General features: G+C 41.4%; 2 protein-coding genes across 2 annotated transcripts in view; both read left to right on the forward strand.

Annotated features, from left to right (window-relative positions):
* Nucleotides 1-19711, forward strand: part of wdr11 (WD repeat domain 11) — a 127892-nt gene that overhangs the window by 38161 nt on the left and 70020 nt on the right. Inside the window, exon 11 of the mRNA XM_041789390.1 lies at nucleotides 16240-16324. Coding sequence (XP_041645324.1) covers nucleotides 16240-16324 — 85 coding nt within the window. The remainder of the gene's footprint in view (nucleotides 1-16239; nucleotides 16325-19711) is intronic.
* LOC121510961 (gastrula zinc finger protein XlCGF49.1-like) lies at nucleotides 323-5654 on the forward strand. Its single transcript, XM_041789391.1, has 3 exons — nucleotides 323-1802; nucleotides 2090-2156; nucleotides 5058-5654. The coding sequence occupies exons 2-3, from the start codon at nucleotides 2139-2141 to the stop codon at nucleotides 5649-5651; spliced, it is 612 nt and encodes a 203-aa protein (XP_041645325.1). The 5' UTR covers nucleotides 323-1802; nucleotides 2090-2138; the 3' UTR covers nucleotides 5652-5654.

Here is a 19711-nt window from a genome sequence, read left to right on the forward strand (position 1 = left end):
TGTTAGAGCTGCCCACGCCGTAGGCACTAATGCAACCCCATACCATCAGAGCTGCAGGCTTTAGAACTGAGCCAGGAGAACAAGCTGGATGCTCCCTCTCCTCTTTAGTCCAAAGGACACGGCGTCTGTGGTTTCCTCTGACCACAGAACAGTTTTCTGTGTTTGCTCAGTCCATGTTAAATGAGCTTTGGTCCAGAGAAAACGGCGGTGTTTCTGGATCCTGTTCACATATGGCTTCTTCTCTCTATGATCCAGCTTTAACTGTCATTGGTGGATGGCACAGCCAACTGTGTTGACAGACGATGATTTCTGGAATGTTCTTGGGTCCATGCAGTGATTTCAGTCCAGAATCATGCCTGTTTTTAATGCAGTGGCCTCTGAGGGCCCCTTCAGCCTTGTCCCTTGCTCACAGAGATTTCTCAATATTCTCTGAATCTTTTGTTTGTATTACGGACTGTAGATGGAGAGAGATTCAAAGTTTTGCGGAACATCTTTTCTGAAATTGTTCCACAATTTTTAGATCCAGATTTTCACAGATTGGTGAACCTCTGCCCATCTTTACTTCTGAGAAACTCTGCCTCTCTAAAATGCTCCTTTTATACCCAGTCATGTTCCTGACCTGTTGATAATTAACCTAGCTAGTGTCAAAATGCTGCTTCAGTTTTCCATTAGAAACACTTACCTTTACAGCCTTTTGTTGCATTGTCCCAACTTTTTTGAGATGTGTTGCTGCCATCAAATTCAAAATGAGCTCATATTTTCCTGAAATGGTAAGAAAGTTGTTTATGTAACCCAGCTTTTTTGGGATTAGGGTTGTCATATTGAAATTAAATGTTCATTAAGTCAGCTCCTTTTTGACTGTGACCATGTACGAAAAAAAAAAACTAAAAAAAAATTCTCCCTTGTTGTCAACATGATTTGAAACACAAATCATGTCCATAAGAAATCCTTGGTCACACCACTTCCTGTTCATTTTTCTCAAAACTGAGGCCAATATTTTTACCTGCCAGACCAGTAGTTGTTAATGAAACTGCGTGCATGCTCTGCCTCCTTCTTTTAAGCAGCAGTGAGGTGTAGACATCCAAAAACTGTTGACTATATAACTCAACACTGACCCCCACAAGTACTGGTGGTATTGTAATGTTTGGCCTGTATTTGCAAGCTTCAAGAGAACGTGCACAAATACGTACAAGAGCACGGACAGAAAGCACAGTCTGTATCTGTATGTCATGCTAAAATGAGCTTATAACCTGTTTTAATATCCAGCCCTCTCCAGTGTAGAGTCGTTCACCTGCCTTTGCACTTTAGGTTTCATTCTTACACCGTGTGTCTAATGCTGACTTGCTTACGAGGGCTGGGATAGGAAGGGTCATCTGTCTGATACGAGAATGGCAGCTGCACTTTTGCGGGCACCTTGCGCGCTTGCCAGGGCCTCATCCAGCTCACCACATACTCGGTGCCCATGACCCGGTGGGCTGGTCCAGGATATCTGGAGAGATGGGGCGTGGTCCTGGAGCAGGCCTGGATGATGGTCATCAGGAGGCCAGAGCAGTAAGGGACTGAGGTTGATGTGGCAAAGTGCTGAATCAGCATTTGCTCCCATCCCTGACCTGACCTGCCCATAGTTTCTGGGGTGCTTATTTGTAAAACTCCCCTAGAATGTTGTGTCTGTGGAATGAGTCTCTGTTACCATGGAAACCACAAGTGCATCTGTCAAACCACTGTTCAATCTTCTGCATGCGTCAACAACGAGACGACGAGGAAGAAGCATGTTAGCAGAGACAGCTAAAGTCACTCTGAAGGTAAGACAACTCCTTCCCAAGCTCTCTGTTTCATTTCTAGTTAATCATCAGTGTTTAAATATTAAATTTATTTAAATATCTGATCAAAGTTAGCTGCTAAGTCAGAGATTTTACCAGAGAAACAGGAGCTTCAGCTGCTGTTACTGAGAGAACCAGTAACTTTAATCATGAGGCCTTAAAATGCTTTTAGAGTTAGAAATGTCTGACTAGATTAATGCTGTCACACCATTGTACTCTGCTGTAATCTGGATTATCTGACTGTTCTCTGACTTATTTGTTCATCTCAGAGTGGATTCACAACTGGAGCATCCTGAGAACAAGACTGAAACTGGCAGCATGAGCTCAGCTGAAGTGGTGAGTTATTTTAACACTGTTAAAAGTCGATATTTAGGAGCATTTAGTCCAACAAGCTTGGTAAAAATGGAGCATAATATTTATGAGGAGGATTAAATCAGTGTTTAATCAGCTGGATATATAAAAATAGTTTTATATAGATTATTATTTAGATTTAGATTTAGATTATTATAGATAATAGATTTTTATGTCCTTAAATCATTCTGAGCCATCTCAAACCTCCATGTTTACCACAGAAGGACCAAATAAGAGCTATGTGGATTTAGATTCCACTGGTTACTACGGTTACCAACAGACCAGAGCCTTGTAGAATCTGACAGTTAGAATTCTCTAATATCCTCCATTCTACTCACTGAACCTTTAGATCACAGGTGTCAAACTCAAGGCCCAGGGGCCAAATCCGGCCCGTGGAACAGTTAAATCCTCAAGATGATCTCATATTTCTGTTAAACTGGCCCATCAGTCTGAGGTCTGCAGATTTCCTCAAGTATAAAAATGTGAACTTATCCTTGATGATTTAAGATATCCTTGTTAAGTCATAAAATCTGAAAAGTAAGGAGTAAAACTATTTAGATAAGAAGTCAGGAATGTGGGAAAAGAAATTAATTTGTGTTTTGATTTCACATATTCAATTTAGCATCTCACAATTAGGACTCAAACTTAGGATTCTGACTTTTAATTTCATACTTTGAGCATTTTAACGTATAATTTTGACTTCTCATATAATATTTTGAGCTTTAAAATTCATAATTCTAATTTTTAAGTGATGTTTTGACCTTTTCAACCATTTATTTTGTATTTTATCTCATGTTTTCAACTCCAAACTTTGACTTTATAATCCCATAGTTTGACCTTTTAGATTCACAATTTAAAATTTTGAATCATATTTTGACTTTTAATTTCATGATTACTAATTTTATTTCATATTTTGACCTTTTAAACTCATTATTTTCACTTATTTCTAACTTATTTGCCATTTTAAAAACATTATTTTTCAATTTCAATTTCATGTTTTGCCCTTTTTGAACTTATTAATTTACTTTTCTCAGATTGTGAGCCTTTAAACTTATCTTTTTAACTTTTTAAATGTCAAAATCAGTTATCATCAGTGCTCAGGTTTTATTTCATATTTTTTTACTAGTGAAATGAGGTTGACAGTTTCTGGTTAAAAAGGTGACCCTGTTAGGCCCTCAGGTTGGACCTGAATCCAGAATCCAGCCCCTGCTGTGATGGAGTTTGACACCCCTGATTTACAGCAAGTGGTCCAGGGTAGGGCTGGACGATTATGGCAAAAATAATAATCACGATTATTTTGATTGATATTGAAATCACGATTAATAAACACTATTATTCATTGATTTCAAAATTTGAGTATTTATTGAACCACAACTTAAAAGAACAATCAGAAATAAATTAATAACAAGTAAAATGATAAAAAAAATATATTAAATAATAGCAATAAAAAAACTATTAAAAAAAATATCCAATCTATATGCGCTCCTGTAAAACTTGCAAAATTTGCTACATGCGAAAAACACTAATAACACAGCCAAAAACACAACCCAGAAATACTCTTTGAAGCACACATTAATCGTTTTTCTTTGATTATAATGTTTTTTATGATCATGAGAAGCCAAAATTGAAATCACGATCAAAATCTAATTAATTGTCCGGCCCTAGTCCAGGGTTCTAGACCCAGACTCCTGCAGAGGGGCTTGACTCTCTACTTATTCAGAGTTGCCAAGTTGCCAAGGGTGAGGGGAGTTGGGATACTCACAGGCCCCTGGCTGAGCGGTGATATATTGAAGACTTCTTCAGTGAATCAGAGGGTAGCTGGCCATTTATTTTCCACATCCAGATAAACTTCTTGCACATTCCGGGGCAGGAAGGGGACATGGAGTCTGAGTGCTCCGTGTTCAGCTGCCTACATTGTGGAAATGGTTGTTAGGAGTTGCAGCCTGAAGACCGTCGGTGCCTTTGGTAACAGCGACCTTAGAACCTGCTGGTGGACACCTTGGATTGGAGGGTTGCAGCATCAGCAGGTTTGGGACAGTGCCTCCGGAGTGGCAGACCGGGGTGGTGGTTCGCGCTTTGTAGAAAGGGGACCCTAGGGTGGGCTTGAGTTATCGGGTATCATACTACTCAGCCTCCCAGGGAATTTTTGCTCTAGGGTACAGGAAAGGAGACTCTGGCTGACTGTCAAACCTCAGAGTCAGGCGGAACAATGCAGACTCCATCCTGATCATGGGGCAGTGGACCAGCTCCTTACCCTTGCAGGACTCCTTAAGGCAGCATGGGAGTTTGCTCCAGTCTACATGTGTTTTGCGGACTAGGAGAAGGCCTACAGTAGCGTCCTTTCTGGGGGTCATGTGGGCAGTAAGGTAGGAATATGTGGTTACAGGGCAGTTGTGGTGAGTCATTGGGTTCTTGTACAACCAAAGTGAGAGTTGTGTCTGCCCCTTATTTCTGATTCTGTTTGTGATTTTCATGGACAGGATCTCGAGGCGTAGTTGGGGGTAGGAAAGTTACCGGTTTGTCTTTGGTTTCCTCAGCTGGGAAGCTGTTTGTAAGTGTTGCTGGGATGAGGATGTCTGGGTTGACTAGCACAATGACTTTTTCACACAGGGCCAAGTAGGTTTGGATGGCTTTTATCCCTTGAAAAATGAAATCCCAAATTTAAAACTGACTTTTGCATTTCCTCAGATTATCTTTGTCTAATATTAAAATTAGTTTAAGGATCTGAAACACTGAATTGTGACAATATTCAGTTACAGTGGCCTGGTTTCAAGATGCATTGAGTCAATTTTAGTACTTCACGGTAGGACAGGTGCAGCTATCTGAACTGATTGTTTCATCCCGTCTTACGATCGTCTCCTTTTCTGTCCTGTTGTGTCTTTGCAGGAACAGCCTGGAAGGAATCCTAGCAGCTCTCGCCAGGAGGAACAAACCCGACCTTCCACTGATCCTGAAACAGGTTTTCCCTGTGACTTCTGTGGGGAGAGAACTTGTGAACAGCACCTCTGGAAGCATCACGGGAGAATCCAAGCTAGGAAGAAACCTCACTGCTGTAACTGGTGTGGGAAGTTGTTCCATAGATCCAGACAGCTGATGCTTCACCAGCGGATCCACATGGAAGAAAGACCTTACTCCTGTGACCAGTGTGGCAAGAGCTTTACTCAGCCTAGTATTTTGAACAGCCACAAGAGAGTTCACATAGGAGAGAAGCCTTACTCCTGTGACCACTGTGGGAGGGCTTTTGCTTGGCCTTCTTCTTTGAAGCGTCACAAGAGAGTCCACACAGGAGAAAGGCCCTACACCTGTGAACGATGTGGGAACACTTTCAGCCGATCAAGCACCTTGACAGTTCACATCAGGATCCACACTGGAGAAAATCCTTATGGGTGTCAGGAGTGTGGGAAGTGGTTCCGACAGTCAAGTCACCTGAAGAGACACCAGCGTGTCCACACTAGTGAAAGTGCAACAACAGCACCCTGACTCACCCTGAGAATTATTTAGTTGTAAAAAGATTATAAAGAAGTTCAGAAAGTTTTAATTAAAACTTATCATTGCATGAAACTCAAGCTGTTTTCATTTTTTCTCCACTCCCAAAGCTACAGCTTTAAAAAATACAGGAATTGATGTTTCTGGCACTGGTAGTCCTCACCTCACTTTCAGAGCGCTCCTCACCAGCATCTCATCCCCTTGAAATTCTGAGGTTCTATGCTGAGCTTAACATTTTTATGCCATTTCAGTTTTTTATTCAGGCCATTTTAGCCATGTTGAATGAATATAGGTCAAATTTTCTAGAGGATATTTGTAAACGTTTTTAGAATTGTCATCTCAGGTCCTTGAATAAGCCTAAAATGGCTAAGCTACACAAAAACTGACATGTTTGTTTCTGACAAAAGAAGTCCCACTGAAAATCATTAAAAATGCCACATATACCTTAACATAAACTAGTGCAGGTGTTTTCAGAGTGTGTGAGAGTGAGCCTCCCCTAAGAGAAAGTTATTCATTCAGTGAACCCCCACCCACATAAAGATTCAGATTTAAAAAAAAAAAAAAAGTAACCATATTTTCAAACATTTATGTCTAATTCTAAATATTTTGAACATTTTTATATCTTTGATATTTTTTGTCTGCAAATGTTCTTAAACATCCGTCTTTACCAGGTAATCAGTTATTTGATTTCAGTAATGAATTTACTGCCAATACTACCTGAAGTAGTGAAAAAGTAGGAAATAAAGTGGTATCTAGTGACAAAAGGATGCTTAATTGGATGAAAAAATGGCAAAAAACAGTGAAAAGGGGCAAAAATTGGAAAAAAGTGGCAAAAGCAAGTGGCATAAATGGGCAAAAGTAAGATAAAGGGGTATTTAATGACAAAAGGATGCTTAAATGGATGAAAAGTGTAATAAAAAATGGTATGAAGGGGCATAAAAGTTCCCCTTTGTAAGGTTTTTTGGGGAAATGATATTTAAAATGAAGACATCAAAGAGCCAATAATAATCACACGCTGAGTATCGCTACCTTAAAGTAACTAGAAGTCGATTTATTTTGCTCCATGCACAGCAGAAGTTAGCAAAGCAAATCACTTTTTTTCTGATTTATGGTTCCGCGCCTCCCCTGAAGCTCTGTGGCGCCCCCCAGGGGAGGCCCTCCTCATGCTTTGAAAACCACTGAACGAGTGCATTCCTTTATGTTAATAAGATACACACATTTTTTTTTACACACACTCCATTATACAACTTCATTAGTAGGACACATATCATTTCAGTAGCAGGAGAGCAGGGATGTGGAGCGTTAACCGCTCGATACGGGAGTGGCAGCTGCACTGCTGCACCACATTCACCACATTCTGGGTGCTCAGGACTCGGTGGCTTGGACCAGACCTTAAGAGGTAGCCGCATGTGTTGTGGAGGGATCAGCTCCCTGGACAGATGGGGCAGCCCTGGAAGATGGTCCGAAGGAGTCTGGCAGTGTTAGTTTTGGCAGCTATTTTTAATTTTAGTCTTGGTTTTAGTCTTTAAATAAAATGCATTTTAGTTTTAGTCACATTTTAGTCATTTCTATCCTTTGTAGTTTTAGTCTAGTTTTAGTCATCTTGACGAAAACTAAACTTCATTTTTGTCAGTATTAGTCATCACAGATCTATTTTTGTTAGTCTTAGTCTTGTTTTTGTCATGGAAAAAAAAGCTGTCGACAAATAGTTTTAGTGGACGAAGTTAACACTGCAGTCTGGAGCAGTACAGGACCGAGGCTGACGTGATGAAGTGCTGAACCAGAACATGCTCCTATACCTGACCTGACCTGAAGCCCTCTGACTGTGTCCTGGCGAGTGTTTGTACATCTGCCTTCTGTCATGCCCAGTCAGTCTCTGTTCTTAGACGTGTAGTTGCTGCAGTGTACGATGTGTTGGTGGTTGTCATTTATCAGATCTCTGCTCTCTATCGGAGCAGGACGAGGCTTGTCTTGTTTGATTTATGAAATAAGACTGAGGGAGAGAGGAGAGCCGCACCATTACTCAGCAGAGATCCGTGTTTTCATCCGTTGTGTCCAGCAGCTTTATCAGTTTGTGTCTCAAAGTGAGACATAATAAGCTCTGATAATGAAAGACTCCATCACCGTTAACGCCAAACAGGAAATTAATGGCTGCTGATGTAGAGGACGGCGTAAGGTCAAACGTGGAATAACCTAACCCCCTGATTAGATTATATATTCATTTATTCTCTGCTGAAGAAACCTGCCAATGTGGATTGATCTTCCTATCATCTCCAGGCGTGTGAGCTTTTTGTGGGATTTAATTGATCCAAAAATTACAGTACTTCTACTGGCATTGATGTAAACACTAAAACTGCAGCGGGGGCTTCATCAATGGGTTTCCATGGCAACAGCTGCATGCAAGCCCCACATCATCAAGTCCAGTGTCTGTGGGAAACTGGAGTTACCAGTCATGCTTCTCTGTTTACAGTTAGATGGGTGAGTCTGGGTTTGGAGGATGCTGGGAGAACATTACCTGTCTGACTGTAAAGTTTGGTGGAGGAGGGATATATGGGGCTGTTTTTCAGGGTCTGGGCTAGACCCCTTATCTCCAGTGAAGGCCAAACTTTATGCTTCAGCAGACTAATACATTCTGGTCAACGCTGTGCTTCCAACTGTGTGGCAACAGTTTGGTGAAGGTCCTTTTCTATTCCAGCATTACTGTGCCCCAGAGCACAAAGCAGGACTAGAAAGACATGGTTTCATGAAGCACGACTGGTCCACACAGAGCTCTGACTTCGACCCCATCCAGCACCTTTGGGATGAACTGGGACAGAGATTGTGTAACCGGTTGTGACAGTGTCACAAAAATGTATTATGTGGAAGATTTTTTTACCGGTGACAACATTATAGCCCACCACTAATGTCCACTCAGGGTTTTTACACCCCTTTTCCACTGAAAAGGAGCTTCACGATCCACTTTTGGGTCCTGAACCACCAGATGAGAACCAGATTTTCCCATAGTTATGAATTTTTATTTTCAATTGTAATTTTGTGGCTGCTTAACAAGGTTGTCGATTTTTATTTTATCTTTAATTTTTTAGAATTTTCTTCTGTATGCATCGTTCAGCTCAGAGGATGGACTAGGAGCTGATTTGGTGTTTTTAAAGAGACAGTACATATTTAGAGCCTCTCTCATTCACATCTCCTTTGTGCTCAACTTGATCCACATGAATTGTGACTCCCTCTTCTCGATTCAGGGGCAGTCTGACTAAAGGACCTGGACTTTAGGGACCTGGCCTGGGTCTCTGATATGAACCCTGTCTATCTCAATTACCAGCCTCCTTTATTACTCCCTTAGGACAGCTGCTCCACCAGAGAGAGAGAGAGAGAGAGCGTTTGTTGCTTTAGGTCAGAGCTGCAATTCTGCAAAATCTCTGTCCTTATCAGTCTCAGTAATGATGCATAAAATAATGCAAGTCTCAGTTTAAATGGGATCTTTTATGTAATATGTCCCGGTTTTTGTTTTTCTCCCTGCTTTGTTTGCTTAGTGCGTGAGCGTCTGTGTTTATCAGCACTGCCACATTCCCTGCCTCTGCACCAGATTCCATTTAAGGCCCTGCCGTTGCTCCGCTCCCTCCCTAGAGCAGCCATCCTTCGGTTTAGTTGTCAGGCTGAAAAATCGTCTACACTCGGTCCCTGACATAGCCCACATAATTTAATCATCCCTCAAAGATACACTGCCTCTCTGACACCCACAGACAAGCAGATCAATAAAACCACCTTCAACCTACACATCTTCCCTCCATGTTCGCCGGCTCTCTCTCTGATGTGTAGGGGACGCACAGATCGCGCTATAATTAATGGCTGCAAGACTTTAAACGACCTGAAGGGACAGCTCCCGCTCCCCTCCATCTGTTACTCACATGTTCGACTCAGGTGTGTTTTATAAAAGTCAAAAGGCTCCAACCAAACTCGCCGTTCTCACTAATGAAGCCGTTCTCTGGTCTGACATCTGTTTACTGAGTTTAGGAATCATGGAGCGGCTGCAGCTGGAGTCGATCACGAAGGCCGTCAATACTTTTCATTATCAAGAGTTTTCAGACTGTTTTTTTATTAATTAGTAAGATAAGAGCACAGTGAATCAGCAGCACATATGTAAGAGGGAAACAAAAGTGTGCATTGCTATAAAAATATTAATATTATTGAAAGGTATTTACATATTTACAATGTTATATAAATACAGTCTGTAGCATGTAGATGTTCATTAAATCACTGAACCACCTGGTAATAATTACATAATTAACAACTAAAATTTCAAAAAAGTTGGGACACTATGTAAAATATAAATAAAAACAGAAGTCAATGACTGTCAAATCTCCTAAACCCATATTTGATTCACAATAGAACATAAACAACATATTAGATGTTAAAGCTGAGACATTTTACCATTTCATAAAAAAATATTAGCTCATTTTGAACTTGACTGTAGCAACACGTCTCGAAAATGTAGGCACCAGGCAACAAAAGGCTGGAAAAGTAAGTGGTACCAATGGGAAACAGCTGGAGAATCATTTTACTGCTAATGGGGTTAGCTGTAACCTTGCAAAGCAGATGGATACGCCCATTTCTGTGTTTCTCAATGGCGAATCAATCTCGCAAAGCTCCCGCCTGAACCGTTTGGGCCCGGTTAGAAAGTGACAGGACCAATCAGCGATGAGGGTCAGTACTTCTGGGCGGGACGGAGTCAGCAGCAACAAGAGGCCGTGCCGTTACAGCGGAAAACATTAGCGTGAAGGCTGCTAAAGCGCCAGTTGTATCAGAACTTCACGACATTTCTTGGTTAAAAGAACAAAGAACAGCAGTGAGTTATTTTCTTTTTAAAAACAACAAAAGTCGTGTACTGACATGTCTACAGTCGCCATGGTTAATGTTACTCCTAGCTGCACACGTACACCTCGGTCGCGGCTATGTCACATGTTTTGCTGCTCTGATTGGCCCATAAAGATGTGACAGAGAGAACTTTTATCCAATCACACTCCAAATATTTTTCAAATCCTCCGGCCTTTCCCAAACACTTAGGATTGAAGGTTTTCCAGATGCATGTGTGAAACAAATCCATCTGGCATGTCAGTTAGTCAGTAACATGACTGGGTGTAAAAGGAGCATTTTAGAGAGGCAGAGTCTCTCAGAAGTAAAGATGGGCAGAGGTTCAGCAAAAAGCTGTGGAACAGTTTCAGAAATTTTTGAGTATCCCACCATCTACAGTCCAAAATACCATCAAAAGATTCAGAGAATCTGGAGAAATCTCTGTGAAGGCTGAAACAGGCATTAAAAACAGGCATGATTCTGGACTGAAATCACTGCATGGGCTCAGGAACACTTCCAGAAATCATCATCTGTCAACACAGTTGGCCGTGCCATCCACCAATGACAGTTAAAGCTGGATGATGGAGAGAAGAAGCCATATGTGAACAGGATCCAGAAACACCGCCGTCTTCTCTGGACCAAAGCTCATTTAACATGGACTGAGGAAACATGGAAAACTGTTCTGTGGTCAGAGGAAACCACAGATGATGTGTCCTGTGGACTGAAGAGGAGAGGGAGCATCCAGCTTGTTCTCCTGGCTCAGTTCTAAAGCCTGCATCTCTGATGGTATGGGGTTGCATTAGTGCCTATGGCATGGGCAGCTCTAACATCTGGAAAGGAACTATCAATGCTGAAAAGTAGAGAGGTTTAAGAGCAACATATGCTCCCATCCAGACAATGTCACTGTCAGGGAAGGCTGCCACTATTTCAGCAAGACGATGCTAAACCACATACCACATCCATCACAACAGCATTGCTTCACAGGAGAAGAGTCCAGGTCCTGAACTGGCCTGCCTGCAGTCCAGACTGTTCACCAATAGAAAATGTTTGGAGCATCAGAAAAGGAGAAATCCTGCAATGTAGACACAGCTAGGACCCTACATTAGACAAGAATGGGACAACATTCCTCTCCCAAAATTCCATCGACTGGTCTCCTCAGTTCCCAGACGTTTACAGACTGTTGTTAAAGAAGAGGGGATGCTACATAATAGGAAACATGGCCCTGTCTCTACTTTTTTGAGATGTGTTGCTGCCTGTCATGTATGTTTAGGTTTTATGCAGACTTTAACAGAACTACAGAGTCAACTTGACTTCCTGGTTCAACAGGACACTGATAAATCCACAGAGATCCTGGAGACTGTGTACAGCTCGCTGTCTGTTAGAGTTTCAGTGAAGTGACACCAGTTAGAGGACCGTCCGGGAAACCAAGTTTCCTAACCTCCCCTGGGCTGCACATAACGGCTGAGATGAGCTCATGTGTGAATGAAGCAGCGGGGGCGGATGGTGCCACCCACAGTTTGATGAGTTCGACAGAAGGTGGGGGATCCTTGGGTGTATTTTTATTTCCCTCTGACACTCTCTCCGCTCCTTACCTCCAAAGATGAGTTAACAAAACCCGTACAGACAACCCCGCTCCCCAGCAGCAATGCATGCTGGTCTCCTGTCTGAGATGCCGCCGTCTTTGTGCGACCTGACAGCTCGGTTACAGATCGGTATGGCGCCTGGAGCCTCCTCAGTGACATGAACACAAACACTGACAAACCCACATCCCCTCCTAATCATCTGATGGTGACATGCCTCATTTATTTCTCATTTTTTTATCCCTGCTGGGCTGACAGCTCCTCTTTCCTACATCCTATTAGAAAAATAAAACTGCAGAAAGAGTAGAATAAAACCGTTCACTCTTCAGCTACAAAATGTAGGAATAAACACATTATGATGTGGAGGCAACAGCTGAGGCACGCACCTGAAAAAGAAAACCAATTATTAGATGGGCTGATTCTCATTCTCCGGCCCACCGGTCTGTCAGGGAACGCCATTATGTCTGCAAAAATCCCCAAACAAACTATTCAAAACCTTCATTTTAGAGTTCACCTTATCATCAGGGGGGTTCACCTCAGCAGACTGCAGCTCTGTCTGCTCTGAAACACATTTTCATTGGTGTCAGTCAGTTTCTGTGATAGCTGAGGATGGAGATGTTAGGCTGTCAGGTCTTCCGTCTGTACGCATGTCTGTCCCGTTGATGTCTATAGAAAGATTCGTGGTATTTTTTTTTTCAGCTGAATAGATTTGCAGCAATCTGTCCAGTTACTTTACCCAGATGATTCCAGCCCCAACCTTTGAATGAATGGTAGTGAAGCAGTTAAGGAGTTATAAGGAGCCATTTCAGTGGAGACTGTAAAGTTGAAAGCAGTGGGTTGGAACTACCCAGTGCTTTTAGAAAGTAACTCTGAGACTGTTGAGTGTCATCAGAGTGACTCTGTGACTGTTGAGGTGTCATCAGAGTGACTCTGTGACTGTTGAGTGGTCATCAGAGTGACTCTGTGACTGTTGAGTGGTCATCAGAGTGACTCTGTGACTGCTGAGTGGTCATCAGAGTGACTCTGTGACTGTTGAGGTGTCATCATAGTGACTTTGAGACTGTTGAGTGCACATTAGAGTAACTCTGAGACTGTTGAGTGTCATCAGAGTGACTCTGTGACTGCTGAGTGGTCATCAGAGTGACTCTGTGACTGCTGAGTGGTCATCAGAGTGACTCTGTGACTGTTGAGTGGTCATCAGAGTGACTCTGTGACTGTTGAGTGGTCATCAGAGTGACTCTGTGACTGCTGAGTGTCATCAGAGTAACTCTGTGACTGTTGAGTGGTCATCAGAGTGACTCTGTGACTGCTGAGTGGTCATCAGAGTGACTCTGTGACTGTTGAGGTGTCATCATAGTGACTTTGAGACTGTTGAGTGCACATTAGAGTAACTCTGAGACTGTTGAGTGTCATCAGAGTGACTCTGTGACTGTTGAGTGGTCATCAGAGTGACTCTGTGACTGCTGAGTGGTCATCAGAGTGACTCTGTGACTGTTGAGTGGTCATGAGAGTGACTCTGTGACTGTTGAGTGGTCATCAGAGTGACTCTGTGACTGCTGAGTGTCATCAGAGTAACTCTGTGACTGTTGAGTGGTCATCAGAGTGACTCTGTGACTGCTGAGTGTCATCAGAGTGACTCTGTGACTGTTGAGTGGTCATCAGAGTGACTCTGTGACTGCTGAGTGGTCTTTAGAGTAACTGTGACAATTGAGTGGCACATCAGGAAGTTCAGAACAACTCTTAATCAGCAGACCCGGGCTGAACCTTTGTGATCACTTAGCCTCTACTTTTCAGTGTCTTATTTTGGTCGTTGTTGTATGGGTGGTCCTTGGGCATTCAGCCACTTCATCACTCTTGCTTAGTGCAGACAGAAGATGAGGCCATTAGACTGGGCCAATACTTTTAATATTTAGAAGGGATAAAGTTGACCACTCCATCCAGTATTGTCTGTTACTCATCATCAACAAGAAATAAAAGAATAGTGCCAAGTATACAGCTAACATGACAGGAAAACATGCAGGAAAACAATTTATAAGAATTTGATTTTGAGAATGAAGTACATGCAAATTACACAGAGTACACACAGATCCTGTGTGGAGATGGGACAAAGTTCCAGAAGGCAACCATCACTGCAGCCTCCACTGATGGCAGAGTGGGTGGATGGATACTCTCCTCACATTAAGCCAAGCAGGCTTTATTATGCATGCATAATATTAAGGGCTGTCCATCTGAAAGTCCTGGGCTGACTTTCTGTCCCATTACATCCCAGCTAGGATATGTGCTTTATGAAGTTTAAAGCTGAACTTCTTAATATTTACTGTTCTTTAGAAAAGAAACAAGGATAGAATCCACTACTAATCAATTAAAAAAAAAAAACTAAAAAATATCTCCAATAGCTCTGAGTTAAAATGGCAAAAGGGTAGCTGAAATTCCCAGAGGAAACAGAATTATTCAGCACAGTTCCTTTCAATCAAGGCTTGTTTAAAACTTGTTCCAACTCTGAATTTGAGCCAGTCTTCCACCTTTAAAAGAGGTGAACTTTCTCTGCATGTTTTAAAAAAGTAGTTGTTGGTTGAATCTAAATTTATACAAACTTCTCAGCAGGTTTTGGTTTGATTCGTGTGAATAAATTAGGAAAACCTCCCCACTTTGTCAGAGCTCATGAAGCTGTGATCGTACCGTCAAACGCCAGCAGCAGTTTTTAATCATGGCGGGTTTGGAATTTGTTATTTTCCCGGCAGCGGATCAAACAGTGAAACAGAGCTCGTCTCTGGGTTTGATGTGCTGCAGTGACAGCTAACACACTGACACACGGCCTGTCTGATCCTGCTGAAGGGAAGAGGAGGATGTTTAGAGATGTCACAGTGATGCTTTCAGTAGGGCTGGGAAACATGGACCAGAAATCATAGTTTTCTTCAGATTAACAACTATCACACTACACCGTCAAAGATCACTGAGGGTAGACTGTAAGATGCTTGTCCAATGTAGCCATGTCAGTTTATTTACATCATTTCAACATTCCCTTTGTTGTCTTAAAACCATTTCTGTGTAGCTTTCTCTGGATGCTTCAGCTCACTGTCTTACTGGAAGATAAATCTTCTCCCAAGCCGTAGTTCTCTGTCAGACTGAATAAGATTATCCTCAGGGATTTTCCCATGTTTTGCTGTATTCATTTTACCCTCTACCTTTTCAAGCCTTCCATGGCTGAGAAGCATCCCCACAGCATGATGCTGCCACCACCACACTCCACAGTGGGGATGGTGTGTTTGTGGTGATGTCAGTGTTTGGTGTCTTGTCTGATGGTCAAAAAGCTCCATTCTGGTCTCATCACACCAAAGAACTTTCTTCCTCTTGACCATGGAGTCTCCCACAGTCCTTCTGGTGAACTCTAGTCCAGATTGAATCTGAGTTTACTTCAACAGTGTCTTTCTCTTGGCCACTCTCCCATAAAGCTCTGACTGGTCCCATCTCAGCTGCTGAAGCTTCAGAGTAGTCACAGGTGTCTTGGTGGTCTCTCTCACTAGTCTCCTTCTTGCACGCTCACTCAGTTAGTGAGGACGGTCTGATCTAGGCAGATTTACACATGTGACATATTCCTTCTTTTCTTCATGATGGATTTAACTGAACTCTGGGGGATGTTCAGAGCCTTGAGGATGTTTTTGTCTTATGCTTTTCAATAACCTTTTCACTGAGCTGCTTGGAGTTTTCTTTTGCCTTCATGGTGTAATGGTAGCCATGAATACTGATTAAGCAGTGACTGGACCTTTCAGACACAGGTGTCTTGACACTACCATCGCTGAGACATCCAAGGGGGTCAATACTTTTTTATATACTGTACAGAACAGAGCCACTGGACACGCCCACATGGGTTTCTTTGGCTTCTTCTGCACATTTCTTCAAATGTTGGGAGTCTAATTTCTTTTTTTGTTGCTTTGGTATCAACATCATTTAATTTTGCCTAATCACAATAAAAATGCTCCTAAAATAAATACATTTGCCTGACATCTTTTATGTCCTCCTAGACTAAACATCAACATATTGTTATAATTATCCCGTCTCAGCTGTCTACAGTCTAAACTTGATTTATCGCCCATCCCTAGCTCTAACCTCACCATCTCATATTCATCATCCTCTCTCTCTGTTTGTCCTTCCAGGCACCAGTAACGGCTCTGTGCTCGTCTATAACCTCACCAGCGGCCTCCTGCACAAAGAGCTCAGTGTCCACTCGTGTGAAGTCAGGTGAGACTCGTTTTCCTACAACACACAACATTCCCGGGTCAGCAGGTCTGCTCCCAGCAGCACTCAGATCATTCCACTTTTTGATGAAGAATCGGTGAAATGACAGGTCGGAGGAACCCCGAGGCCTCAGAGCGCCGCGGGCTGATTGATTTTCTGTTGATTGTTTTCAGGTTCATTAGATGTTTAGAGGCAAACAGCGATCACATAATTGGAGTGCGATGTCAAGCTCTTTGTGTGAGGGAGAGATAATGTGTTTGCTTCTTTTTATGTGACAGTCCTTTTAGAGAACAGTCGAGGCTTTAAAGAAAGTAGGCTGTTCTCAGACAGCGCCACATCACTGTGAAGAGCTCCAGATGGCAAACAGGAAGTGATTTCTGTGTTCAGAAGCAAAGTCAAAAAGACCAAATTTAGTGCTTTTTAAAGCTATGGAAAATCAGGTATTTAACAATCTTTACAGTCCTGAAAGTCGTGATACACTAAAAAAAAAAGTTTTTAAAAGCTCACAGAGAAATGGCAACAGTCATGCCGTGTAAAGTCTGGAGGTGTGGATTCAAGATGAAATTCATCCTTTCATGTGTAAGAAAAATTCTGTTCTTGCCTTTGAAGATGATTCATCCTTTCATGTCTATAACAGATTTTGTCCTCTGCCTTTGAAAAGGATGTCACCAGAGCTTATAAATCATGCAATCCTTGCATTTGGAGATGATGCTATCCTTTCATGTCCATCTCACATTCCATCCTTGCCTTTAAAGATCTGATCCTTTCATGTCCATTTAAACATTTCATCCTTGCCTTTAAGATGATGCCATCTTTTCATGTTTGTAGAACGTGCAATCCTCTTCCTTCAAGGATGATGTTATCCTTTTATGTTTACAAAACATTCCATCTTTGCCTTTAAAGATGATGTCATCATTTCAGCTCCACATAACATTCCATCCTTACCTTTGAAAATGATTTCATCCTGTCATGTTTTTGAAACATTTCTTCCTAGCCTTTGAAGATGATGTCATACATTCATGTCTAAGGAAAACTCCATTCTTGTCTTTAAGGATAATGTCAGACTTTCATGCCTATAAAACATCCCATCCTCTGCCTTTGAAGAGGATATCATACTTAACTTGTCTTTACAACATTCCATCCTTGCTCTTGATGATGATGTTTTCAAAGCTTATAAAACATTCCATCCTCCGCCTTTAAAGATGATGTCATCCTTTCATGTCTATAACACATTTCGTCTCTGCCTTTGAAGAGGGTGGCACCAGATCTTATAAATCATGCAATCCTTGCATTTGAAGATAATTTCATTCTTTCATGTCTATAAAACATGCCATCCTTGCCTTTGAAGATGATGTCATCTTTTCATCTCCACATAACATTCCATCCTTACCTTTGAAAATGATTTCATCCTTTTATGTTTTTTAAGCATTTCTTCCTAGCCTTTGAAGATGATGTCATACATTCAATCCTGAGAAAAATTCCATTCTTGCCTTTGAGGATAATGTCAGACTTTCATGCCTATAAAACATCCCATCCTCTGCCTTTGAAGAGGATATTGTACTTAACTTGTCTTTACAACATTCCATCCTTGCCCTTGATGATGATGTCTTCAAGGCTTATGAAACATGCCATCCTTTCTGTTGAAGATGATTCCATCCTTTCATGTTTACCATATAATTTGGTTCATGCCTGCCTTTGAAGATGATGTCATACTTGACTTGTCATTGAAACATTCCATCCTCGCTTTTGAAGATGATGTCTTCAGAGCTTATAAAACATGCCATCCTTGCCTTATGCATGCAGATTTTGGCTGTTGGCTCCTGAATGGTAACTATCTAGCCCTTTCTTGATGAAAGTTGTCACTACAGATACCATGTGCCTCGAGATCAGCCAATAAGACAAATTTAGTAACGGACTCTTGTTTCTCCCTGGTATAGTTATTTAAAGTCTTAATGTTTGAGACCCTTTTTATGGGGGTGTCTGAGGGGGTTGAGGTGGGGGTTTCGTTAAACTCTTCCAGGCGAGGCTCACTCCCCCACTCTTTGTGACTAGAACATATATCTCCATTAAAACCAAACAGATCCTTCCCAGCTTAACTGCAGCGATGTGCTTGATTTACATCTATCTTTATTATTTATTTATTTATTTAACCTGCACGGCTCCCACACCATGATTTGGCTAATGATCCATGAAAGGTGATATCTAAACCATACCACCCTCTGATTTCCCACAATGCACCAGCCAAATAGACAGCAACAGCCTGCTGAGCTCTATTACTTAGCAGTGAAACTATTTCTCCAGGATTAATTAAGCAGCAGATTGAATCAATTAATGCAGTTAAGAGATTGATCAGGAGAAAACACCATCAGTTCAGGCAGAGCCGGCCTTTTTAATGAGAGAAGTTTGTGTTCACGGATTAAGAACTACAACAAACTTGAGGTGAACGTGGAACCACAAGGATAGACTTTCTGCAGCAACCTCTGTACATCATAACACTACACAGACAATTTTCTGACTGACGTGCTCACACTCGGCCCTCACACCAGGAAGTCTTCCTGTTTGCATGCACGTCTGAGGAGAGGTAGAGGAGGGGGAATAGGAAGGGGAAAATTAAAACTAGACCAAATAATTCTTATTGACTATATTGCAATAGGCCTTGTAGCGTCACATTATGTGATAACGCCCCATTATGTAATAATGTAATAAATTTTCACTTCATTATGTAGTAACACCCATTTTGTAATAATCTGACACATTTTGTAATAAAATTCTTGAACGCAATATGTAATAAACTTTGCTGCATTATGTAATACGTTCTTACATATTGCATCAGTAATTACAAAATGCAGGTGTTGCACTTTTAAAAATAAATGACCATCAAAACTAAACCAACAAAAAACAGCGTAAATTATCTTTTGCATCAAAAAGATAAATGGCAGCAATACCCTTCGGTACTTCCGTATATAAGTCTACTACAGTAAACAATTTCAAATGTATTGAGCGAGTTACTTTTTTCTTTGCTGGAATTTTGAGAAAAAGTTGTCAGCTCTTATCTGTAGACTAATTTTCACTCATAAATATTGTGAAGGTTTGTTTTACATATCCTATAACTACAGATGCAGGGCAAAATTTGTTACATTTTCTTTTCTATATTTGTTTTGTGTTTTGTCTGCTTTCTATCACGTATAATATTTGCATAACATAATCCAGATTGCATGTGTGTATGTCTTCCAACATTTCGGTGCACCGATAATGTTCGTGCCAGTAACACCCATTTAGTGCAGTTTTTGTCTCTTGGAGCTTTCAAACATGTTCTCTATGAATTCAGTTATTATAATTTAGATTTGACCAATGAAACATTCTACTAGGTTTAGAATCAATTGATATTTA

This window comes from Cheilinus undulatus, linkage group 6, assembly GCF_018320785.1.
Source record: "Cheilinus undulatus linkage group 6, ASM1832078v1, whole genome shotgun sequence".
Classification (NCBI taxonomy): domain Eukaryota; kingdom Metazoa; phylum Chordata; class Actinopteri; order Labriformes; family Labridae; genus Cheilinus; species Cheilinus undulatus.